At 45.6% G+C, this 23,104-nt stretch overlaps 7 protein-coding genes across 13 annotated transcripts; 4 read left to right on the forward strand and 3 right to left on the reverse strand.

The window, feature by feature from the left end:
* The first annotated feature begins 3 nt into the window (after positions 1–3).
* On the forward strand, positions 4–3,857 carry LOC6534920 (lon protease homolog, mitochondrial). Of its 2 annotated transcripts, none has more exons than XM_015195442.3 (9): positions 4–464; positions 597–852; positions 916–1,357; positions 1,414–1,543; positions 1,602–1,906; positions 1,964–2,386; positions 2,442–3,170; positions 3,233–3,422; positions 3,483–3,857. In XM_015195442.3, the coding sequence occupies exons 1-9, from the start codon at positions 117–119 to the stop codon at positions 3,717–3,719; spliced, it is 3,060 nt and encodes a 1,019-aa protein (XP_015050928.1). In that variant the 5' UTR covers positions 4–116; the 3' UTR covers positions 3,720–3,857. The 2 variants fall into 2 exon arrangements, with proteins under 2 accessions (XP_015050928.1, XP_002095591.1); XM_002095555.4 differs by having other exon boundaries at positions 970–1,357.
* Positions 3,780–5,907, reverse strand: LOC6534921 (trypsin-1). Its single transcript, XM_002095556.4, has 5 exons — positions 5,438–5,907; positions 5,124–5,272; positions 4,930–5,066; positions 4,302–4,881; positions 3,780–4,148 (listed from the first exon to the last, which is right to left on the reverse strand). Exons 1-5 carry the CDS (start codon positions 5,523–5,525, stop codon positions 3,876–3,878), a joined length of 1,227 nt encoding a protein of 408 aa, XP_002095592.1. The 5' UTR covers positions 5,526–5,907; the 3' UTR covers positions 3,780–3,875.
* Positions 5,908–6,626: 719 nt separating this feature from the next.
* On the forward strand, positions 6,627–7,680 carry LOC6540283 (general odorant-binding protein lush). 2 transcript variants are annotated; one of them, XM_039374005.2, is made up of 3 exons: positions 6,627–7,062; positions 7,130–7,280; positions 7,332–7,680. In XM_039374005.2, the coding sequence occupies exons 1-3, from the start codon at positions 6,841–6,843 to the stop codon at positions 7,442–7,444; spliced, it is 486 nt and encodes a 161-aa protein (XP_039229939.1). In that variant the 5' UTR covers positions 6,627–6,840; the 3' UTR covers positions 7,445–7,680. The 2 variants fall into 2 exon arrangements, with proteins under 2 accessions (XP_039229939.1, XP_002087118.1); XM_002087082.4 differs by having other exon boundaries at positions 6,655–7,062; positions 7,356–7,680.
* A 129-nt stretch (positions 7,681–7,809) lies between these two features.
* LOC6539702 lies at positions 7,810–10,463 on the reverse strand. 2 transcript variants are annotated; one of them, XM_002086551.3, is made up of 3 exons: positions 10,120–10,463; positions 10,037–10,055; positions 7,810–9,265 (listed from the first exon to the last, which is right to left on the reverse strand). In XM_002086551.3, the coding sequence occupies exons 1-3, from the start codon at positions 10,321–10,323 to the stop codon at positions 8,964–8,966; spliced, it is 525 nt and encodes a 174-aa protein (XP_002086587.1). In that variant the 5' UTR covers positions 10,324–10,463; the 3' UTR covers positions 7,810–8,963. The 2 variants fall into 2 exon arrangements, with proteins under 2 accessions (XP_002086587.1, XP_015045040.1); XM_015189554.2 differs by having other exon boundaries at positions 7,810–9,280.
* Positions 10,464–10,706: 243 nt separating this feature from the next.
* Positions 10,707–13,015, reverse strand: LOC6534924 (transcription initiation factor TFIID subunit 6). 4 transcript variants are annotated; one of them, XM_002095559.4, is made up of 5 exons: positions 12,059–13,015; positions 11,824–11,993; positions 11,310–11,765; positions 10,976–11,213; positions 10,707–10,913 (listed from the first exon to the last, which is right to left on the reverse strand). In XM_002095559.4, exons 1-5 carry the CDS (start codon positions 12,941–12,943, stop codon positions 10,827–10,829), a joined length of 1,836 nt encoding a protein of 611 aa, XP_002095595.1. In that variant the 5' UTR covers positions 12,944–13,015; the 3' UTR covers positions 10,707–10,826. The 4 variants fall into 4 exon arrangements, with proteins under 4 accessions (XP_002095595.1, XP_015050932.1, XP_015050931.1 ...); XM_015195446.3 differs by having other exon boundaries at positions 10,707–10,926; XM_015195445.2 differs by having other exon boundaries at positions 10,970–11,213.
* A 417-nt stretch (positions 13,016–13,432) lies between these two features.
* Positions 13,433–21,426, forward strand: LOC6534925 (histone-lysine N-methyltransferase ash1). Its single transcript, XM_002095560.4, has 6 exons — positions 13,433–13,827; positions 13,952–14,052; positions 14,110–18,846; positions 18,909–20,378; positions 20,439–20,645; positions 20,712–21,426. The coding sequence occupies exons 2-6, from the start codon at positions 13,972–13,974 to the stop codon at positions 20,889–20,891; spliced, it is 6,675 nt and encodes a 2,224-aa protein (XP_002095596.2). The 5' UTR covers positions 13,433–13,827; positions 13,952–13,971; the 3' UTR covers positions 20,892–21,426.
* Positions 21,427–21,668: 242 nt separating this feature from the next.
* On the forward strand, positions 21,669–23,055 carry LOC6534926 (rRNA methyltransferase 3, mitochondrial). The gene is made up of 2 exons (XM_002095561.4): positions 21,669–22,791; positions 22,852–23,055. Exons 1-2 carry the CDS (start codon positions 21,716–21,718, stop codon positions 22,997–22,999), a joined length of 1,224 nt encoding a protein of 407 aa, XP_002095597.3. The 5' UTR covers positions 21,669–21,715; the 3' UTR covers positions 23,000–23,055.
* The last annotated feature ends 49 nt before the right edge of the window (positions 23,056–23,104 follow it).

The raw sequence follows: 23,104 nt of genomic DNA on the forward strand, positions 1-23,104 counted from the left end.
CCGCTGTCATTTCACCAGCCGTCACATAATCACTCACCACACATTTGGACTGCAAATTGTTTTTCTACTATTTCTAGTTATTTCTAAGTAAATTGCGAGTGGATATTGCTTTCAATATGTTAGCCCGCGCTATCCGAGTGCGCCCCATGATGCGGGGCATCGCCTCGGCGTCAGTGTGGACCCGGAATCGTCCCGTCCAGAATTTCTTGATGCAATACAGCCGGGATCGGTCGTTGCGTTTCCAGCGATTCCACGGAGCCAATTTGATGGTTCAGCGCTTCTACAGCCGCAAGCGGGATGATTCTGACGAAGATCTTATGTCGGAGAGTCAGGGACCCGAACTTATGTCCGATCGGGATCCCCAGCTTCCGGCAACTGTGGCGGTGCCGGACGTTTGGCCACATGTCCCGCTGTTGGCCATGCGCAAGAATCCTCTCTTTCCCCGCTTCATGAAGATTGTGGAGGTATGGTTTCATGCCACTGAATGCAGTGGTATATTAGGCTTCTAATCATTTTTTTAGATTATTTAAAAGTACGCCTTAAAAATGTAATACTATTAAAATCTTTCGGTTCCGAAAAATTCGATGTGTTAATAGGTATCCAATCCCATAATCATGGATCTGCTGCGTCGCAAAGTCAAGCTGAATCAACCTTATGTGGGCGTCTTTCTTAAAAAAACTGATGGCGAAGAGGAGCTTATAACCAATTTGGATGATGTCTACAATCTCGGAACATTTGCCCAAATCCAAGAACTGCAGGATCTGGGTGATAAGCTGCGCATGGTTGTGGTGGCCCACCGTCGTATTCGAATCACCGGTCAGGTGGTAGAGGACGTGCCACCTCCTAAGCCCGGTAAGCATTTTTTCCACACACCCACTAAGCGCCCAGATATGTGACGTATGTTTCTGCCCTTAGTGAAAATGACAACTTTGCATTATCCTCTATTTAATATAAAATTACAAATCCCAGCTGAAGATCAAAGCACTGATCAAGCGGATGCTACGCCTATAAAATCAGCCCGAAAGCCTCGTGGCCGTATACCCAGGAATCGGACCGGAAAATCACGTGAATCGACGGCCGCTGAAGAAATTGCACAAAACCAGACTCTAGAGCCGCCACTGAAATCAGGCAAAGTCGAGTCATCGAGTTCGCCAAAGCCTTCAACAGAAGGAAAAAAAGTGGAACCTGAGACGGAAGGAAATGCCAGTCAATCTGCGCCTAGCGCTCAACCTGTTCTAATTGTAGAAGTGGAGAACGTTAAGCAACCGATTTATAAACAAACCGAAGAGGTCAAGGCATTAACTCAGGAGATAATTAAGACCCTTCGGGACATAATCACAATGAATCCCTTGTATAGGTATGTCCAAATATTATATAGATACCAAGTTATCTATTATTTATCACACTTTCCAGGGAGAGTCTACAGCAGATGCTGCATCAAAATCAACGAGTTGTCGACAACCCCATTTATCTGTGCGATTTGGGAGCTTCCCTTTCCGCTGGAGAACCAGCTGAGCTGCAAAAAATCCTGGAGGAAACAGATGTAATTTAATTAAACTTATATTGAAAATATATATATTATTTATATATCATTATTCCAGATCCCAGAACGTCTACAGTTGGCATTAACTCTACTCAAAAAGGAGTTGGAACTGTCTAGACTGCAACAAAAAATTGGACGTGAAGTAGAGGAAAAAGTCAAGCAGCAGCATCGCAAATATATACTCCAGGAGCAGTTGAAAGTTATCAAAAAAGAACTGGGCATCGAAAAAGACGACAAGGATGCCATTGGTGAAAAGTACCGCGAAAAGCTGAAGGATAAAGTGGTTCCCGAAGCCATTATGACAGTAATTGACGAAGAGCTCACCAAGCTGAACTTCCTAGAAAGTCACAGCTCCGAGTTTAAGTGAGTACTTTTTAATATTTTGAATTTAGCTTTCCTTATATGTTTCTTTATTTTTAGTGTAACAAGAAATTACCTCGACTGGCTTACTTCCCTACCTTGGGGCGTTATCAGCACCGAAAATCTCTGCCTGGAGAAGGCCACTGAAATACTTAACGACGATCACTATGGAATGGAGGATATCAAAAAGCGTATATTGGAATTCATTGCCGTCAGTTCTCTTAAGGGCTCGACGCAGGGCAAAATCTTATGCTTCCATGGACCACCTGGTGTGGGAAAGACAAGCATAGCGAAGTCCATTGCGCGCGCTTTGAACCGCGAGTATTTCCGCTTCAGTGTAGGCGGAATGACAGACGTGGCCGAGATCAAGGGTCATCGTCGCACCTATGTGGGCGCCATGCCGGGTAAACTGATTCAGTGCCTGAAGAAGACCAAGATTGAAAATCCTCTGGTACTCATCGACGAGGTGGACAAGATCGGCAAGTAAGTAAAAAGCTAACATTAAGATATACCGCAATCTAATAAATGACTAATTCAGGGGCTACCAGGGGGATCCTAGCTCAGCATTGTTAGAGCTACTAGACCCTGAGCAGAATGCCAATTTCCTGGACCATTACCTCGATGTGCCAGTGGATCTCTCGCGAGTGCTCTTTATTTGCACAGCTAATGTGATCGACACTATACCCGAGCCGTTAAGAGATCGCATGGAATTGATTGAGATGTCTGGGTATGTTGCCGAGGAAAAGATTGCCATCGCTCGTCAGTATCTGATGCCACAGGCAATGAAGGACTGTGGCTTAACGGATAAGCAAATCAACATTTCCGAGGATGCCTTAAACATGCTGATCCGCAGTTATTGCCGGGAATCCGGGGTGCGAAACCTGCAAAAGCATATTGAGAAAGTTATTCGCAAAGTTGCCTTCCGACTGGTCAAGAAGGAAGGCGAGCACTTCCCGGTTAACGCTGATAACCTGACCACATTCCTGGGCAAACAAATCTTCAGCTCAGATCGCATGTACGCGACAACACCCGTGGGTGTAGTCATGGGTCTGGCCTGGACGGCCATGGGCGGGTCATCGCTTTACATCGAAACCTCAAGACGTCACATACGCCAGGGGGCGAAAACAGATCCGAATGCTGTTGGTGGATCGCTGCACATCACCGGCAATTTGGGAGATGTCATGAAGGAGTCTGCTCAAATAGCCTTAACGGTGGCGCGCAACTTTTTGTATTCGCTCGAGCCCAATAATTTGTTCTTAGAGCAAGAGTAAGTTTTAATTTTTACTTTGCATTTTAATATTATTGTTATTCTAAATACTTATCTTACAGACACATTCACCTCCATGTTCCTGAAGGTGCCACACCGAAAGACGGTCCCAGTGCTGGCATCACCATTATTACTGCTCTCGTTTCCTTGGCCACTGGGAAGCCGGTGCGCCAAGACGTCGCTATGACGGGCGAAGTATCCCTGAAGGGAAAAGTGCTACCCGTTGGTGGTATTAAGGAAAAGACGATTGCAGTAAGTAAAAAATAATTAAATGGGCTATTTATGTGTACATCTTAAATATCTTTCATTCAGGCCCGTCGTAGTGGAGTGAATTGTCTTATCCTGCCTGTGGATAACAAGAAGGACTTCGAGGAGTTGCCCACGTACATTACAGAAGGCCTAGAGGTTCACTTTGCTACTACCTACGAGGACGTATACAAGATAGCGTTTACTGATGTAACTGAAACGACAACCAACAATGTTGTGGAGCAGGAGCCGCTGCAGAAGGTTTCCAGTGCGGCCGCTGCCAAGTCGGGAACATGGCCTTAGTCTTAGCTTTAGCTTGGGGGTGTAACGGGTGTTGATAGTTTTTATAAATATCGATCGTTATCAGGTTAATTAGTGTATTTAGACCATAGCATTTGTTAATCCTAATGCCAAGTAAATTGAATGTACCATCAAACTGAAGATAGTACTGCGTATATTCTAGATATCTGCGTTAGACAAAATCCAGTCCAGGTAGCGATCCACTCGAGTGTAGATACCGGGGCGACCCCGCTGTCCGCAACCGACGCCCCAGGACACGATGCCGATTGTGACCCAACGTTGGTTGGGTAGTTGTATCAACAGTGGACCTCCACTATCGCCTTGACACGAATCCTGACCTCCTTCCGGAAATCCGGCGCACATGGCGGTGTCCGGAACGTGCTGTACAAATGACGACCGGCAATCAGACTGCTTCCAAACCGGCAGGTTAACCTGATGTAAGGAAAAATAAATAGTTGCTCGTATTTTTTCTTATTTTAAGCAAGCGTTCTTGGCAAATGCCTTCATCAATAATGATCAATATAAAAAATGGCAAGCTTAAAACATAATAAAAAACGGTGTATATAAATTGAAAACTTGACCCACCTCCATGAGAATATTGGAATGAGGTCCGCCGAATTTCTGGGTGCCCCAACCGGTGACAATGGCGTTTCTGTCTGACCAATCCTCGTTCACGGGCGGCATGCAAACAGGCCAAATGTAAGTGTTAAATATAGTCGCTCTGTCGATTCTGACAATAGCAATATCATTGTCGTAGTTCTGTGGATTATAATCGATGTGGAGCACCATGTTGGCAATCCGGAAATCTCTCGCCCTCGTCTCATTAAGCATATGAGTGTTGTACTCGCCTAGACGCACAAAGATGTCCTCCTTGTTCTTCTTGTAGATGCAGTGAGCGGCAGTAAGCACATGGCGGTCGGTGATCAAGACCCCACCGCACCAAACGAAGGGCAGACCCTCCTGCAGCAGGGCCGCCATCCAGGGCCACTCGTCTGGCTCGGCTGGCCGTCCACCGGTGAGCCTCGGAAACTGCCTTGAGGTGATTCCACAGCCTCGCTGCTCCGGCTTATTAACGATACGCGGCTCATCTCCGTCCGTATTGGTCACGACTTGGGGACTAAATCGGTTGCTCGTCGATTGGTCAGTGCAGCAAATGCCTATGGAGCTAAAGTAGAAATATTATTTAAGTCTACTAAAGAAGAAGGCAACATACCTTTTCTCAATGATGCAAAGCTGAGAGACCAAACGCCAGACATCATTCTTCAGTTCTGGCATGCGACAGTAGATAATATGGCGACATCGTCCGGACTCACCCAAAGGAGTGCTACATGATCCGTAATCCTTGTTCTCCTGCAGTCAATAGTTATAGCAACCATACCGATATATGAGCAGGAGGGACACACTTACCAGCAATTGCGAGGTGGGAGCCTGTCGCTTGTTTAGGCGATGTCGGGAGAGGAAACTCACGACATCGTTTTCCCCAGTGCGATTTTCGTATACCTGATTTTCGGACTCCCCCCATTGAAACTCAGCATTATCGCTAAAGTCGAGAAGATCTATGTGGTATATATTAGCTTCTTAGAATTTGTGATAAAAATAACAATTATTTTTGTGAAGTAATCTTAGCGATTTAACTCCGACATAAATATGGCAATTAGCTAAATCTTGACTGCAGGTTTTCTAGGGAATACAGATAGCAAACATAACCTAGCTTAACTCACCTATAAAATCACTGGATAAAGTATTGGCGACTGTACAATGCGGGATGAAACCCAGTAAAGTCATGAATGCCCAAAAAAAGGCCTTCATTTTGAGGTATTTTTGCGAGTGCCCTGGGACTTAATCGCGTGTCGCTTCCGTTGCCCGCTGAATCAGTTCTGTTTTGTGCAGTTCTCCAGCAGCGAAAGCTACTGCTCCGATATGGAAGCCGGACTCGGATCGGCTCAACTTACGACTTGCCTTGAATACAGCTGTTGAACTTGTTCAATGCGTTGACACTATTGGGTTTTCCTGGCTAACAAAGTGGCTTTTAGGCAGCTCGCGTCTCTCTCATCAGTTCCCAGGCAAAAGTTTCTGGATGGGAACCGCGACTTATATATTAAGTATTGTATAATATTCCGAGTTAGTCCGAGTACTTGGCTTATCTGCAGGGCGGAAAGCGAGCCACTGAGACGCGGTCCCCTTTAATGCTTATGAGCTCAGCTTAGGCCCAATTTATTTTCGTATTATCTCAATGTTGCTGGCAATAGCTTGGCAACATGTTGCCAGGGGTAAAGTAGTGCCCATGATGATCAATTTGTATTATCCGAGGAGAACGTGATGTGCATCGCAAATGATCCGGTTCGGTGGGTTTTGATTCCATAGAAGTATCATCTCCGAAATACTAAGGAAGATTTTATAAGTACTCAAGATATATTCTCTATTTAATTGCATTTTGACGCTTGCACATCAAAGCAGTAATAATAAATCAATTGCATGGCAGAACCGGAATCTGAGAAAATATTTGAAGTTTGTTGTCTATGCAAAAATTTACAAGTCCCGTGTCATGATTTTAACACTTAACCGTTTAGCATTTTAATTTGAAGGTAATACAAATATTAGTACTGGGTCATTAGGAGGCAAAGACAATGGAATGGGCGCACTCCAGCTGGTAGATTATTTCATTGAAATATAAGATGAATAATAAATTAAATTTACTTAGAAATATGTTTAAATTAGAATCGGCAATATCCTTGACAAATATTAAAATATTAATTTAATAAAAATATTTAATTTCTATTATTATTTATATTCTTATTATTTATAAAGGTTGGATACTTGATTTGCACTCTTGTTTAAAATTGAACCTATCCTCGAAAGTTTTCTGTGAATTGTTTACACACCTTCACCTGCCAATTGGTTTAAAATTGGTTTAGTGTATATTTAGCGGGTATCTCTAAAATTCGAGTATTTTCATGTCATACAAATGTTGCAAATACAATTTCATAGTCAAGTCAAATGGCGTGCAAGTGCGTTAGTTAATTACCAAACCCTCCGTTTTAATTACCACCTTTCCCTGCCACTATGACCACCTATAAAACTCTCCCACGACGTGGCTTCTCGACGTATTTTGCTATCCGCCACCATGAAGCATTGGAGACGACGCTCTTCCGCTGTTTTGACGATCGTCCTGCAAGTGCTGATACTCCTGCTTCCCGATCCTGGAGTGGCCATGACGATGGATCAGTTTTTGACCTCGCTAGACATGATCAGGAATGGCTGTGCACCAAAGTTTAAGCTTAAAACAGAAGATCTCGATCGTCTTCGCGTTGGTGACTTCAGTTTTCCGCCATCGCAGGATCTTATGGTGAGTGCGGTTCGCTTTTCTAGGCAACAGTTATAGCTGCGTTTAATAAAATCCTTCTTTTTTTTAGTGCTACACAAAGTGTGTGTCCTTGATGGCGGGCACTGTGAATAAAAAGGGGGAGTTCAACGCTGCCAAGGCTCTGGCCCAACTTCCGCATCTGGTACCCCCGGAATTGATGGAGATGTCCAGGAAATCCGTAGAAGCTTGCAGAGATACGTGTAACTACACTTACATTTACCTTCCACAGCTCCACGTATATCTATATATAGCTATATATCTATATATTTTCGCAGATAAACAATTCAAGGAATCGTGCGAGAGGGTCTTCCAAACAGCCAAGTGCTTCTCTGAAAATTCCGATGATAGGTTCATGTGGCCTTAAAAAAGTTTTTGAGAACTAAGGTTATTGAGGTTTATTCTTCAATGATCAATTTTTAATATCTGTGTAAATCATGTGTATGCTGAATTCATCAAATTATATTGAGAAATCCTTGTAATCTTAACCTGAATTATGGTAGGAAATGAACATACCCTTACTTACGCTGTTGATTCAATTAAAACCAAAATTTACACATTAAAAAAAGCTTATATACCTATTAAAATAAGAAGAAACTAAAATTTCTTTTCTATTAATCAATCCTACTTTCAATTTTCCGACTATTCCTACTTTTCTATGACAAAGTCGTTCGATTTTAATCAAGTAAAATCTGAAATTATATATTGACAAACAAATATTTGAACACCTCATTGATTTCAAACATGTTATAGTTTATTGCTGATATTATTAACTAAATACAATGGTTTTTTGTTCGAAGAACGCACACTTATACATTTTGTAGTTATTAAATACCCAACTGGCTTAGCAACGCATTCAAACTTAGGGAGATCTTTGCATTCTAGAGTTTACAAAATAAATGCAAAATCTTATACAAAAAATGGTTGCCTTGCAAATCTGTGTACAAAGTTCTCTCGTTAGCTATGTATTCATCGTATTCGATATCTTAAATTTCGGGTCGGTATAGATTAGTGTCGTTATAGATCTCTCAAAAAGGGTCTCACAAAAATATATCCGATTAGAGCGTGTGTGCGGATTTAGTTGATGACGTTGATGAGGATGTCGAGGAAACCTGTGCGGCGTTTAGACGGTGGTTTGTGTAAACAACTAAGAGTCTAATACCTTCACACGTAGTAGTTAGTACATTGTATATAAAATCAGTACACATTAATGCTTGTATATTGAACCGTTTCTTAGCTGGTTTGGAAAGATTTTTAACTGCTACACACACATCTAAATAGGTTGGTGGTTCCGTACACACCTAGTCATACACATATAAGTATATAATTTGATATATCATAGTTAATATTAGGTGGAGATCGACATGCTCGTTTTTAGGCAAGCCCTTGACTCCATTGGGATTGTGTAATGCCGTTGATTGTGTTGTGCGTGGGATCGAATAATGTCTGAGAGGTGGAGAGTGTATACACAAGTCGAATAGGGTTTTTCTCCTTTCATAACTAACCTAGAAGTTGCTTGTGCTTCGAGTTGAGTTTTTGTTAACATTACCATCTGGGATCACATTTAGGTATATCAAATAATAAAGTAGAGAGCTAAAGCTTTTCCATATGCCCAGCTTCAGTTTTCCTCAGGAAATTGTATGAAATTTAAAGATTCCTTGCAGGCCTTCTAATCTTATACCATATACTTGGTCTTCAGGGAAGACGTGGAAGTTGGTTTGTGCTTAAGACGTTTGAGCGTAGAAAATGTCCGGAAGGACAAGACCCATTAAAGTGGTAAGATGACAGGAAACGATTGCTGAGTAAAAGTTGTGTCTAGGGAGGGCTGGTGGTATTTTGATTATGTTTTCCCACTGTATGGCCAACTAATAGCCATTAGAGCAGGCTTAGTCCATCAGTCGAACGCCGGCTTGAACGTCATTGGCCATGCTGACTCCCTTTTTTTTCTTGCCTTCGCCAGCGGGCTTCTTCTTGGTCAGCACTAGGGTTTCTGGCTCATCCTGGGACTGCTGACGCTTGCCATTTCCGCTGGCTCCTCCACCTCCTCCTCCGCCACCGCCGCTGTTGCTTCTCAGCTTGAATCGCGTCGTGGCCGCCGCTGCATTGTTGTTGGCACAATTGCATATGGCATCAAAGATCCGCACCACGAATCCTCGGGCGCGATTCACCACCTTGCCGTTCTTAAAATCTGGTATGGCGAAACCTGAGAGATTAGTGCATGCGAGGCGCAGAAAGTACAAAAATACGGAAATAAAGATCAGTGATACGCAAAATACGAGTTAAGTGCAACAAAATATGGTCATGCAATCGATCTGGCTTGAGTAGGAAAATGGGTGAAAATGGCGTGCGAGTGCATTTATTAGTTATTAATTATCTGTTTTCCTCCATTTTAATTGCCACCTGTTAACAACCATTGAGAAGGCCCAAACCGGTGGCGCTGTCATCAGTTAGTTAGATCATTTTGTTTCCGCTACCGGTAAAAGCAGCCCATTTATATCTAACAAGTTCAGAGATCCCTTTTCAAACTCAAGAAGTTCGTTACAATATTACGCAAAGGTTCTCCTTATCAGAAAATCTTCTGTATTATGGATTTTAGCACGTAGATTGAAAATTCGATTTTATTGCTTTTTTTGCGTTACTGACATAAAATTTCCAATATTTCAGATTTAAATCTCATTCACCAGCTTTAAGCCGATAGGCCCTCTTAAGTGACAAGCGAGTTCAATGCCGCGAAAGTCCTCGAAAAAAAAATCTTAGGCCTGGTCTATACTCAAGACATATTTGTAGAACCCTTATCTCTGCTTCGATTTTCCGGACAGAGAAAAACGATTTGTGCATAAGAGAATATTCAGCAGCCAGCACTTGGTAAAGGGTTGCTGAAGTGCTCAATAAGGAAAAGCCCTCCACTATCCAAATAGCCAAGAAGCGTAAAGTACTAAACCACACTGCGTATACTTACTCGGTCGTTTTTCCTTGCCCTGCAAAGGAAGTTACAAGTGTTTCAGTTAGTTCGAAGACGAATATTAAATATATGTGTTCAACCTGTTGCGATTTCTGGCTCTCTACTGCTCGCCTGTTGGCCTCCGTCTCAGCCCGCAGGAGCACATCGTCGAGCGCCTCCCGCAAAGCGGCCATGTTGTGGGGATTTTGCTTGAAGGCCTCAATCCTTGCCTCCAGTGACTCGGTTTCGATTCCATCCACGCTGTCCGGGGACGCTGGCTCGGGATCCGCAAATCTGGCATGCATCTTTTCTCTGTTTTTTGATAATTCCTCTTTATTCTTTGAAAATCCAGTCAGAACCGCTCCGAGCTTTGCCTGTCCTGCGATGGGTATCTACAAGGAGTGTTGAGCAGAGCTCTTTGTGCGTTTACCCAGGAGTGCGCTGGAGAAATCAATAGCAAGCCACTTGGGGGCCCATACCCGCACATGCGTGCTGACTGCGTGGGGAAGCTTTCGATTTTGGGTGGGAGAGCAGAGGATTTGCACAGATAAAAAAAAGAGTTAATTTCAACCGAAATTTACTATACCTTAATATTCCGATTAGGATTCCTTGAATAATATTTTTTTTTTTTAGCCGGAGTAAAGATAATTTAAAATCTAAGGGGAACCAAAACCAATTTACACAAAACTTGTGGAAATAATGTTTTAATATTCTTTCTCTAAGTGTGGTTACATAGTTTTGAGGTTGGATCCCGCATTCTTTGTCTTATTGCATACGAAATGATAATGTGGACTACGAACTAAGCTGGCTACTCCAGATGCGAGAGATCGTCCAGCTCGGGCGGTGCGCGCACAATCTCCGTCTCAATTATCAGCGAGTTGGCGTCTAGGATGCTCTGAAAGATTCAACTGTTATACCATCAACTGCTGGCGCTTCGCTACCGGCACTAACACACACATTCTCGTTGCTCCGCTGGGCAGCTGCTAGTAGACTGCCACTCGAGTTTGAGTTCGAGTTGGAGGCATTGGCCGCGTTGGAGGCCGCGGAGAGCACCACGCTGTGCGGGGAGCTGCCACGCCGCACCACCTTTGCCTGGCCCTGCTGCGGCGAGTTCTGGGTGACTATCACAAACTTTTGCTGCGGCTGGTTGGCCTGAATGGCCCTTATCTGGGGCAGGGATGAGACTACGGGACTTCTAAAGAAGAATAATTCAACAGCTTAGTATAAGCATAAAAACATGGTAAAAGACTGAAATATCTAAGTTAACATTAATATAAAAAGTCATATTTACCCCTGTCTTTGTGTGGTGGGCATGGACACTCGTCCGATGGTTGTTGCTGTTTGGGCTGCACTCGTGATGGGCGCCGTGTTGATCGCGTTAGATGACAGGGTTACAATGCTTGAGGCGGGCGCATTTCGAACTTTCACTACTGCCTGGCACAGCGACGGCCCTAGGAAGCCAAAGTCGTTTTTGTAGTCCTCCGCTGTATCTGGTGCGGAGCGCATCTGTTTGAGAATGGGAGGACAGCACTTTTGAAGCATGGCGCGAATGTGGCCTGCTGCGGTCTTGTCAGTGTTGCTGATGGAGGTGCCGAGCAGGTGAGGTTCAATGCGCTCTGATATGAACTTAAGGCGGGGTATGATGAAAACTTTTATGACTTCACCTCCCAGCTCCGAGAGTCCTGCAATAGAGCCGTACAGCGAGGACAGGTGCGTCTTATCGTTCTGCAGGGCCTTGCTAAAGATGCTGAAGGGTAGGAAAATGCATGTTAAAGAGTTATTAACTTTGACTGGATGCGATTTACCGGGTGACGCGGGTTTGCAGATTGTTGGTTAAGGTGTTGAAGTTCTTGCAGATTTGAGCCATCAGTCGGGAGGCAAAGTCTCGCAGGGCCCAGTGATTATCCAGCTCCGGGCGCATACACAGCTGCTTGGAGACAATGCAGGTCATCACCGAGGGTATCAGTTCGTGGAGCTATGCGGAGACATCATCGTTTGTATGAGAAAAAAGGAACAATAGTGAAATAAAAAATGCCCTACGTATTTCTCCAAAAACAGCGATGGGTTATCCAAAAGAGCACGAACCATGCGCATGAGGTAAATAAGCAGCGCCAAGTTGTTCTGAACCACATTGACCTTAACTCCCTCGGCAATAAAGGTGCACATGCGGGGAAGCATTTCGTGCAGCCCTGGATCGGATCCCAGCGACTGCAGCGCCTCACCACGTCGCGGCTCATCCGATCCCACGCAGGCCTCGGTGATCTCCTTGTAGTACAACTGTTGCTCCACGGACAACTCGTGGGTTGCCAATTGCTTGACATGAATGGTCTCCACATTCTTCAGCTTGTGGATCTTGCCGGTGGTGGGTTTGCCAGCCGCATCTTTATTTAGGCCTTGATCCAGCTTAATAACCGGATTGACAGAGTCCAAGAATTGGGAATCCTTCGAGAGCGGCGGTGGATTTTCAGGCACAGTGGGTTGTACTCCCTCCACAACAAACCAATGGGAGCGCAGGGTAAGATCCAGGGGAATTTTTACAGAGTTGCTGGATGTGATCTCTCCCAGGTCAATTTCCTTGTCCTCTGTGAAGTGCAGCTCCCGTCCTCCGCCAGATGCGAAGCGGAATGGAATGAAGTCCTTGGCTACGAAGCCGTACTGCGGCTCCACATTTCTGACCTTAAGGGCCATGTCGATGTCTCGCACTGAGAGCTTCTGCCGCTTGGCGTGGTGCATGAACTTGGCCGCATCCTGCACAATTCTTTTTAGTTTGATGGACACATCCTCCGCTAGCTCCTTGGCGGCGTCATCTGACAGGGAGCCCACTCCGATGCTTTCCGCAATCACTTTCATGGACTCCGCCGAGATGCTGGAGCCGTACAGCATACTGCTGGAGGCGTTGCTTGATTTGGACGGTTTTCCACTCATTTTACTGGTTTTTACAAATAAACAAATAATATTCGCCGAGCTGCCCGGCCAGTGTGTACACACCGCTTATTAAAATCTAGCTATTCTGACTTTTTTTGTCGTTTTATTTTCCCCGCTATACTTTGTTTTGTGATTATTTATGTTTTGATTATTTTCGATTTCAGGTAAGGAAATACAATATTATAATAAATATATAGCTTCAATAGCTTAAAAACTAATAGTACCTTTGTACAAAGATTAAGTTAATTAATCCCATATGAAATATTATAAACGTATATATATTTGCTTCCCCAAGATATTAATATTGACAATTCATTTATGTCTTTTTATTTTTTTTTTTTATAATCATTTTATTGCAGTACTAATATCACATAATAATCTGCGAACTTTTTCTAGCTAGTTTTAACCAGAATTCACTGCTGGCAAACGATAGATTTCTATAGTTGCCTGCGAAGTTTCACCGCACGGTCACACTGTCGCGCAGACATCACGTACTCAGCAGCTGGCCACACTGAAACGCAGTCTTTTTCTTTATTTATGTTCGTAAATTTTTGGTTGCCTGGCTTTTTGTTGTTGCGCCACATTAACAATAACAATTAAACCGCCCCACCGCCGCCCACGAGTTGAAAAAAAAGTAAAATATCGGAATCGCGGATTAATGTGCCACATGCGAGAGGCGTTGCAACGTTGCGTCGTCGTCGGGCGTCGAACAAAGCAGTTTTTGGGAAAGTGAAAACGGCGCCATTTTAGAAGCTGGCAAGCCACGGCCAAAGGCTCAAGAAAGTGCAAATGCAATGTGTGCAGCAATAGATTCTCCTTTCGGCACAAAGAAAAGCGACTACTAAGGTCGCGAGTGCAGGTGCTAGCCCAGAAAACAATCAAGCGTAAGTGTGCTGTCGGAAAGGTTTTTTTTTGGACGATGTCGCCGCGGTTTGACCTACTTTAAATGCGATTAAGACAGCCACCAAATCGAAAACGCACTTGGTTAACAAAAGTGAACCTTTGCAGCTCCTCAGCGACTCCAAAATATGAGCTGTGGCCAAAATGAGACGGCAGCAGCAAAGGTTCTGGAAACGCAACGCGCACAAGAATCCGGCAGTGAAAATGAGGCAAGTCGTTCAAATGGCCCCTATAAAGCTATATGTAAAGTGTATTCTTGTCCTCAGGAAACCGATTCCATTACGGATCAATCGAGCCAGTCGAAGTCGATTAAGTCAGCCACACAGTTCAGCGTGCAGCGTTCGGACACCGATGGCCTGCGAATGAGAATCTCTGCCATCCGCCCCCCGTCAGGAGTCCTAGCAACAAAGAAACCCCCAAAGCCCAGAAAAATGTCCACCCAGGACACCGAGTCCGGCTGCTCGGAGGCCAGAAATAGAGCAAGCAGCAAGAAAGTCAAGGTCAAGCGCAAGAAGCTGGCGAGTTCAAGTGGGATTAGTAAATCAGATAAAGTGTCCAAGTCCAAAAAGTCACAGATCTCGGCATTTTCATCAGATTCAGAAGACGACCTGCCCTTAAAGGTCCACCAGCAGAGAGCTCCGCGATTGCTGCTCACTGCTATTTCCCAGGCAGCTCAGTCTGCCAGCAAACCCACCCTGGATATTGGAATCTCCTCCAGCGACAACGATTTACCTAACCTTGTGCAGGCGGCAATCAAGCGAGTGGAGAGCGATACAGAGGACACAACTGTGGAAGGAAGTTTCCGCAAGGCGGCCAAGGACAAGAACCTACCCCAGTACCAGTCAACTTTGCTGCAGGACTTCATGGAGAAGACTCAGATGCTGGGGCAGACCGCCAACGCGAAGCTTTCGGAGGAGAAAGCGGCTAAAGCTAAGGAGGAGCCCCAAGGGCAAACCGCTAATCCTCGGAAGCGCCGAGGTAGACCGAAAAAAGTGGTTTCCACAGTTCCTGCCCCTGGAAACTCTGGTCCAGCTATAAACGAATCTGCTGATTCGGGTGTGATTAGCACCACTAGCACTACACAGAGCACCACTCCCTCCCCAAAAATGCAAAATGAGAATATTGTGCCCACAGGAACGCTGCCAATCGCCTCCAGCAGCAAGCCTAAGATCGACATGGCGTATCTGGACAAGCGAATGTATGCCACCGAGAGGGTTCTGTATCCACCGCCCAGGAGTAAGCGGCGGCAGAACAATAAAAAGGCACCCTCCAGCTCATCCAACAAAGAAGAACTTCAGCTGGACCCTCTGTGGCGGGAGATCGACGTGAACAAGAAGTTCCGGCTAAGGAGCATGAGTGTGGGTGCGGCTAGTGGCACTGGGGCGAGCACCACCATTTGCAGTAAAGTCCTAGCCGCCAAGAGCGGTTACGTCTCAGATTACGGAAGCGTACGACATCAGCGGAGCAGCCACAACCATAACTCCGGTTACAAGTCCGATGCCAGCTGCAAAAGTCGATACAGTACCAAGAGTTGTATGAGTCGCAGGAGCAGGGCAAAAAGTTGCGGCTACCGAAGTGATTGTAAGGACTCTGGAAGGTTAGGCCTAAGAATGAGACGAAAGCGACGTGCTTCTATGCTTTTGAAGAGCTCTGCAGAGGATCCGGTCGAGGATCAGGACATCCTTCAGTTAGCGGGATTATCTCTGGGCCAGAGCAGTGAGGAGAGTAACGAATACATTAGCAAGCCTAGCCTTAAAAGTCTGCCCACGACAAGTGCCAGCAAGAAGTACGGCGAAATCAATCGCTATGTGACCACGGGGCAGTATTTCGGTCGGGGCGGCAGTTTGACTGCCACAAACCCAGATAACTTCATTAGTAAAATGATGAACCAGCGGAAAGAAACCCCGGCTCCCAGCAAATCGTCCTGCAAGATTAAATCCCGACGCTCCTCGGCAGCCAGTATGTGCAGCAGCTATGTGTCTGGGGTGTCTAGAATGCGTCGCAGACATCGCCGGAAGAGTTTCAGTCACAACAAGTCATTGAACATTGATTCCAAGCTGCTCACCGAAATTGAGATTATTACAAGCACCTTCAACTCAAGGTGCCGAATCCAGGATGATCGTTTGACTGGGAGCAGTGGCAAAGAGAAGCTGCTGGCCGATGCCAACAAGCTGCAGGCCACTCTAGCAGCCCCGAGCCCTGCCCAACAGTTGACTCTGAATGGAGGAGGATCAGCTTCCACCCTTTCCAAACCATTAAAACGGGGCTTAAAGAAGAGAAAGCTCAGTGAGCCCCTAGTGGACTTCGCTATGTTATCCGCTAGCGCTAGTGGAACTCCCAATGGCAGCGGAAGCAGTAATGGGAATACCAAACGACGGCACAAGAAGTCTCAGAGCAATGACAGTTCCAGCCCTGACGATCATAAGTTACCGTTAAAAAAGCGCCACTATCTATTGACTCCAGGAGAGCGTCCGCCTGTGGAAGTAGCATTCGCCAATGGGAAATTGAACGCAGAGGCCTGGGCTGCAGCAGCGGCGACTGCTAAAAGCACTGCGTCAACAAAATCGCAAGCACAGTTTAATGCGAGGAGCGTAAAATCTGCGCTAACGCCCAAAAAAAGGCATCTTCTAGAGCAACCTACGGCTGGGAGCGGCTCATCGGCAAGTAATTCTCCCCTGAGGATTGTTGTTGATAATAATTCCATAAGCGGTGGAAAGTTACTGGATATAAGTCCAAGTTCCTTGTGCTCCCTTAAACAGCAGAGGAGAGGAGGAGGAGCTAAACAGAAGGTGTCGGCAGCGAAGGACTTGGTTCAGCTTCAATCCCCAGCTGGTAGCTATCCTCCCCCCGGAGTGTTCGAGCCATCTGTGGAGCTGGAAATCCAAATTCCTCTTGGTAAACTAAACGAATCCGTCATAACCAAAGCAGAGGTGGAGTCTCCACTACTCTCAGCATTGGACATTAAGGAGGATACGAAAAAGGAGGTTGGCCAGCGCGTTGTCGAAACCTTGCTCCACAAAACAGGAGGCAATCTTCTTCTGAAACGGAAGCGGAAAAAGATAAATCGAACGGGATTTCCCACTGTTCGCAGGAAGAAGCGTAAGGTTAGCGTGGAACAACAAACAGCTGCCGTAATGGATGAGCCCGAGCCGGAGTTTGATCCCGATGATGAGCCACTGCAATCCTTAAGAGAAACCAGGAGTAGCAACAATGCCAATGTGCAGGTACCACCTAATCATCCACTGGATTGTGAGCGAGTTCCACAAGCAGGCGAGGCCAGGGAAACCTTTGTGGCCAGGACCAATCAAAGAGCTCCTCGCCTATCGGTGGTGGCATTGGAGCGTCTACAGCGTCCTCAAACACCAGCTAGAGGAAGACCGCGGGGAAGAAAACCTAAAAATAGAGAACAAGCTGAAGCTGCACCTTTACCGCCGCCAAAATCGGAACCTGAGATAAAGCCTGCCAAGAAACGTGGTCGGCAACCCAAGCAGCCGGTACTGGAAGAACCACCTCCCACACCACCTCCCCAACAGAAAAAAAGCAAACTGGAACCAAATATTAGACTACCAGATGGCATTGATCCCAATACGAATTTCAGCTGCAAGATTCGCTTGAAGCGGCGAAAGAACTTAGAAACTGGAGCTCTACAAAAGAAGGATAAGCCAGTCCAGCCAGCGACGGTGGAAGTGATTCCTCCAGAAATTCCCGTCAGTCAAGAGGAAATAGATGCAGAGGCAGAGGCAAAACGGCTAGACAGTATTCCTACAGAACACGATCCTTTGCCTGCCTGTGAGCCCCACAACACCGGTCCACAGGACTATGCCAGCTGTAGTGAATCCAGCGAGGATAAGGCATCAACCACTTCCTTGCGGAAACTGTCTAAGGTTAAAAAGACCTATCTTGTAGCAGGACTCTTTTCTAATCACTACAAACAATCCCTGATGCCGCCACCAGCGAAGGTGAATAAAAAACCAGGCTTGGAGGAGCAAGTGGGTCCTGCGAGCCTTCTACCACCTCCTCCCTATTGCGAAAAGTACCTCCGAAGGACTGAAATGGACTTTGAGCTACCCTACGACATATGGTGGGCTTATACTAATTCCAAACTACCCACTCGAAACGTTGTGCCATCGTGGAATTACCGAAAGATTCGCACCAATGTATACGCCGAGTCAGTGCGTCCGAATTTGGCCGGATTCGATCATCCCACCTGTAACTGTAAGAACCAGGGAGAAAAATCTTGTTTGGACAACTGTCTTAACCGTATGGTTTATACGGAGTGCTCGCCCAGTAATTGCCCGGCTGGAGAGAAATGCCGAAACCAGAAGATCCAGCGACACGCCGTCGCACCCGGAGTGGAGCGCTTTATGACGGCAGATAAAGGATGGGGAGTGAGAACCAAACTACCCATTGCGAAGGGAACCTACATTCTGGAGTACGTGGGAGAGGTTGTCACAGAAAAGGAATTCAAGCAGCGGATGGCCAGCATATATCTAAATGACACCCATCACTATTGTTTACATTTGGATGGAGGACTCGTTATCGATGGTCAGCGGATGGGCAGCGATTGTAGGTTTGTCAACCATTCTTGCGAACCCAACTGCGAGATGCAAAAGTGGAGTGTTAACGGCTTATCTAGAATGGTTTTATTCGCCAAAAGAGCCATAGAGGAGGGAGAGGAGCTGACATACGATTACAACTTCTCGCTGTTCAACCCCTCAGAGGGTCAACCCTGCAGGTGCAACACGTCCCAGTGTCGTGGTGTTATAGGAGGCAAGTCGCAGAGAGTAAAACCCCTTCCTGCTGTGGAGGCCAAGCCAGCTGGAGATGGACTATTAGGCCGAAACGGTCGCCAACGGAAGCAGAAGGCCAAAAAGCACGCTCAACGGCAGGCGGGTAAGGATATTTCATCAGCAGTGGCGGTGGCAAAGCTTCAACCGTTGTCCGAAAAAGAAAAGAAACTGGTCAAACAATTTAACACATTTCTAGTCAGGAACTTCGAAAAGGTTGGTGTACTTTTTTTATAATACAAAATGTATATAAAATACCATCCATTTTTTTTTATTAGATACGCAGATGCAAGGCCAAGCGGGCGACAGCTGCAGCGGCCACTGCAGCTTCGCCAGCCCTCGGCGGGACCAATGGGGACATCCCTGGTAGACGACCCTCTACACCATCTTCTCCTTCCTTGGCAGCGCAGATTTCCGCGCTTTGCTCACCTCGCAACATAAAAACCCGTGGACTGACCCAGGCAGTGCATGATCCTGAACTGGAGAAAATGGCCAAAATGGCAGTAGTTCTACGGGATATTTGCAGTGCTCTGGAGACCCTAAAAATGTCAGATTTGTTGACGACAGTGTCCAGCAAGAAAAAGAAGGTTGTAAAGAACTCTTTGAGTGGAAAATTGGGAGCTACAGCTGCAACTTCAAAAGTGGAATTCAGATCGATACAAGCCCAAGTGGAACAGGGACATTACAAAACGCCGCAGGAATTCGATGATCATATGCAGCTGCTCTTCGTGGAGGCCAAGCAGCAGCACGGCGATGATGAGGGCAAGGCAAAAGCCCTCCAGTCCCTAAAAGATAGCTATGAGCAACAGAAGGTCGCTAGCTATGTTCTGTTAGTGGAGATTCTTGGTGATTCAGAATCGTTGCAGAGCTTTAAACCAAAGGAAGTGATTTCGCCAGAAGAAGAAGCGGGAAAGATGGCAGTAAAAAAGTCACCAGGAGCAAAGGAAAGGGATTCCCCAATTGTGCCATCGAAAGTAACTCCGCCACCACTGCTTCCCATTGAGGCCTCTCCTGAGGAGGATGTTATTAGATGTATTTGTGGATTGTACAAAGATGAGGGTTTGATGATTCAGTGCGCCAAATGCATGGTGTGGCAGCATACTGAATGCACCAAAGCTGACATCGATGCAGATAATTATCAATGCGAGCGGTGCGAGCCAAGGGAAGTGGATCGAGAGATCCCGCTAGAGGAATTCACCGAAGAGGGCCACCGATACTATCTATCCCTAATGCGTGGGGATCTTCAGGTACGTCAGGGCGATGCCGTCTATGTCCTGCGGGACATCCCCATCAAGGATGAGGCCGGCAAGGTATTGCCAACAAAGAAGCACACCTATGAAACGATCGGAGCCATTGATTACCAAGAGTGCGATATCTTTCGGGTGGAACACTTGTGGAAAAACGAACTGGGAAAGCGTTTCATATTCGGGCACCATTTCCTGCGCCCCCATGAAACTTTTCATGAACCATCGCGCCGTTTTTACCCCAATGAGGTGGTAAGAGTTTCCCTTTATGAGGTGGTTCCAATTGAGTTGGTCATTGGACGGTGCTGGGTTTTGGATCGAACTACTTTCTGTAAAGGACGCCCCATGGAATGCAACGATGAGGATCATTGCTACATCTGCGAGCTGCGTGTGGACAAGACGGCAAGGTTTTTCTCAAAAGCCAAGGCCAATCATCCGGCCTGCACCAAGAGCTATGCCTTCCGAAAATTTCCCGAGAAGATAAAGATATCCAAGAGCTATGCGGTAAGCTTAAAATGAAATATAATGATTAATCGAATTTAATCAATGATCTTAATCTTTTAGCCCCATGATGTGGATCCGTCGTTGCTTAAGACAAGGAAGCATAAGACTGAATTAGATGTAGGAGCCGGTCCAACAACGATGCACAAGGTACCTGGCAGGCAGGAACAGCATCAGCCCAAGATGGTTGGGAGAAAGCCCCGTGGAATCAGTGCCCCAGCGGATGCAACAGCTGTCCATGTCGTAACACCCATGGCGCCCAATAAACAGGTGTGTGGGCTAACCAGTTTTGAAATCATTTTATTGCAATTAACTTTAATTTTCCTCATACAAAAGATGCTTAAGAAAAGGCGATCGCGTTTAGAGAACGTTCTGATAACTATGAAGCTTAAGTGTCTTGATGCACAAACGGCACAGGAGCAGCCCATTGACTTGTCATACCTGCTGTCCGGACGCGGCGCCCGGCAGAGGAAGACCCAGCAGTCCAGTAGCAGTGTCATGGCCACTTCAACATAACAGATGTAACCAGCGAGTAGATTAAGCCGTGTATATACGCCTAAAATTAGAGGCATTGAATAATATTTATGGAACTTCAATTAACAATTAGCATTTAGCCATGTAAGATGTAACGGTGATAGTAGTAATCCTAGAGTGTACATTGTTATGAACAAATTTCGTGAAAAGGCCTCCGGTCCCGGCTAAGATGGAACAGATTATGAATTATGGTTAATATAAGGATTTATTTAAATACTAGTGTTTACGCCACCACACGAAGCCCCCCATTTAGATGAATTTCTTTTGTTTTTAATTGTTTATTGCATCTCCATATTGAGTTTGTTTTACGAAACTAGCCCCCGCACCGCCTTGCAATTGAAGGCGTTTGACTTTTGCATTGTTATTTTAAATTATTGTATTATGTTATAGCTGCTAATTATGTAACACCCAAGTAGGACGACTTATTGCGCTATTAGTTTTTAGTTATTTTCAAATTGTTATTAACTGCTAACACAAATTTTAAAAGTGAAATAAAAAATATATTTTTATTAATCAATACAGAATTTTTAAATCAACCGCCTTATGAGCAGAAGTGTTGTTGGATTGATTAACTGCTACGTTATGCAACACTGCCTGCATGGGCGTAGTGAAACTCGTAATTGGGTAATTTGGTCATATAGATAGATTATGAATCACATTTTTTTATTACTTAAACTAAATGCATTTGTTTTTTTTTTAAATTCTATTATAAATCTTAATATAATGGACCCCCCTAAGATGTGTTTGGCTACGCCCATGACTATGCAAGCATCTGTTCGGTGAAGTTGAATTGGACTGAATTGACCATGCTGTGTAATATATTTAAACGCTCGTTTCAAGCGCGTATAAAGAAAGTGAATAACTTAAATGTGCTGCGGTTGAGCAGTTCTGGTGGACAACGAGGAGAGATCCAGGACGCACTGGATATAGAGGCCAATCTCTTTGGGAATTCAGAATTGAAGCATGAGCCGATAAACACGAGGGAAGCTTTACGCAAGAATCGCTTTGCGGGTAGAAAACCCAAGGTACCCATTGCTCCAGTAGCATCTCGCAAGCTCCCAGCATCAGCACCTCCTGCTCCAAGAATTGCTCCAATTCCTGCTCCAATAATCAAGGACAATGAGCTGAATTTGGAGTTTGTGCGCCTCACCCTGCAGGATCCCCTTACCAGCACCCTACTAACCACAGTGCGTTCCCGCAAGCGCCGTGATAAGAACCGGCAGATCATCGTCGAGGGCCGCCGTCTCATCCAGGAAGCCCTGCAATGTGGTCTCAAGATGGAAGCACTACTTTTCTCTCAGAAGGAACAGCTGGCTTTGGTAAAGGAGGAAGTAGGTTTTGCGCAGCTGGAGACGGGCACCAAGATTTACAAAGTGCCTCAGCACGACCTAAAGACGTGGTCCTCGCTGGTAACTCCTCCAGGTTTGATGGCTATATTCGATAGGCCATCGGACAAAGGCTTGGACAAGAACCTGGCCGAGCAACAGCGTCTGGGATCTGAGCCCTTGCCCATTACCGTTGTGTGCGACAATATCAGAGAGCCCAACAATCTTGGCAGCATCATAAGGACCTGCGCCGCTCTGCCGTGCAGTCAGGTGGTGGTCACCCACGGATGCTGTGATCCCTGGGAATCGAAGGCCCTGAGAGGAGGCTGTGGCGGTCAGTTTAGAGTTCCAATTCGGGATGATGTCACTTGGGAGGAGCTCGCTTTAACCATTCCCCCAGAGGCGGCCGACGACTGCCATGTTTTCATTGCCGAGAGTAACCAAAGGAAGCGGGAGAACAACCAGACCATTGATTATGCGGATATCCAGGGCCTCGGAGCCCATAACTTGCTCATTATTGGCGGGGAGAGTCACGGAGTCAGTGAGGACGCATACCGGTGAGGGGTGTAACAAATGTGTTATAAAAAGCAATACTAATAATGTATTTATTTTGTCAGTTTCTTAAACTTGGTTGGAGGTAAAGGAAAGTGCATCTATATTCCACTGGCAGCTGGCATCGATAGCTTGAATGTGGCATCTGCCCTGACGCTGTTGCTTTTCGAACTGCGCCGAAAACTAAATCAACAGGCATCTGCGAAAAATTAAGTTTTGAAAAACAAGCGTTATAATTAAATATATGTACTATTTTCTTGAAAAGTTAATTTTCATGGCTACAATTGTATAAATTATAGCTAAGCGTTTATTCCTTTT

Source organism: Drosophila yakuba, chromosome 3L (genome assembly GCF_016746365.2).
Source record: "Drosophila yakuba strain Tai18E2 chromosome 3L, Prin_Dyak_Tai18E2_2.1, whole genome shotgun sequence".
NCBI classification, from domain to species: domain Eukaryota; kingdom Metazoa; phylum Arthropoda; class Insecta; order Diptera; family Drosophilidae; genus Drosophila; species Drosophila yakuba.

What these genes read in the sequence shown, in the direction of transcription:
- LOC6534926 (XM_002095561.4), top strand. Translation starts at nt 21,716, where the DNA reads ATGCTGTGTAATATATTTAAACGCTCGTTTCAAGCGCGTATAAAGAAA. An exon ending in GTCAGTGAGGACGCATACCG is followed by an intron (nt 22,792 to 22,851) that starts GTGAGGGGTGTA and finishes TTATTTTGTCAG; the next exon opens with TTTCTTAAACTTGGTTGGAG.
- LOC6534925 (XM_002095560.4), top strand. Translation starts at nt 13,972, where the DNA reads ATGAGCTGTGGCCAAAATGAGACGGCAGCAGCAAAGGTTCTGGAAACG. An exon ending in TAGTCAGGAACTTCGAAAAG is followed by an intron (nt 18,847 to 18,908) that starts GTTGGTGTACTT and finishes TTTTTTTATTAG; the next exon opens with ATACGCAGATGCAAGGCCAA. An exon ending in AGATATCCAAGAGCTATGCG is followed by an intron (nt 20,379 to 20,438) that starts GTAAGCTTAAAA and finishes TTAATCTTTTAG; the next exon opens with CCCCATGATGTGGATCCGTC.
- LOC6540283 (XM_039374005.2), top strand. Translation starts at nt 6,841, where the DNA reads ATGAAGCATTGGAGACGACGCTCTTCCGCTGTTTTGACGATCGTCCTG. An exon ending in CGCCATCGCAGGATCTTATG is followed by an intron (nt 7,063 to 7,129) that starts GTGAGTGCGGTT and finishes TCTTTTTTTTAG; the next exon opens with TGCTACACAAAGTGTGTGTC. An exon ending in AGAAGCTTGCAGAGATACGT is followed by an intron (nt 7,281 to 7,331) that starts GTAACTACACTT and finishes ATCTATATATAG; the next exon opens with CTATATATCTATATATTTTC.
- LOC6534924 (XM_015195445.2), bottom strand. Translation starts at nt 12,943, where the DNA reads ATGAGTGGAAAACCGTCCAAATCAAGCAACGCCTCCAGCAGTATGCTG. An exon ending in CGCTGTTTTTGGAGAAATAC is followed by an intron (nt 11,994 to 12,058) that starts GTAGGGCATTTT and finishes GTCTCCGCATAG; the next exon opens with CTCCACGAACTGATACCCTC. An exon ending in CTGCAAACCCGCGTCACCCG is followed by an intron (nt 11,766 to 11,823) that starts GTAAATCGCATC and finishes CCTACCCTTCAG; the next exon opens with CATCTTTAGCAAGGCCCTGC.
- LOC6539702 (XM_015189554.2), bottom strand. Translation starts at nt 10,323, where the DNA reads ATGCATGCCAGATTTGCGGATCCCGAGCCAGCGTCCCCGGACAGCGTG.
- LOC6534920 (XM_015195442.3), top strand. Translation starts at nt 117, where the DNA reads ATGTTAGCCCGCGCTATCCGAGTGCGCCCCATGATGCGGGGCATCGCC. An exon ending in CGTGCCACCTCCTAAGCCCG is followed by an intron (nt 853 to 915) that starts GTAAGCATTTTT and finishes TTCTGCCCTTAG; the next exon opens with TGAAAATGACAACTTTGCAT. An exon ending in TTAAGGAAAAGACGATTGCA is followed by an intron (nt 3,423 to 3,482) that starts GTAAGTAAAAAA and finishes TCTTTCATTCAG; the next exon opens with GCCCGTCGTAGTGGAGTGAA.
- LOC6534921 (XM_002095556.4), bottom strand. Translation starts at nt 5,525, where the DNA reads ATGAAGGCCTTTTTTTGGGCATTCATGACTTTACTGGGTTTCATCCCG. An exon ending in TTTATCCAGTGATTTTATAG is followed by an intron (nt 5,273 to 5,437) that starts GTGAGTTAAGCT and finishes TATACCACATAG; the next exon opens with ATCTTCTCGACTTTAGCGAT. An exon ending in CTTTGCATCATTGAGAAAAG is followed by an intron (nt 4,882 to 4,929) that starts GTATGTTGCCTT and finishes TTTCTACTTTAG; the next exon opens with CTCCATAGGCATTTGCTGCA.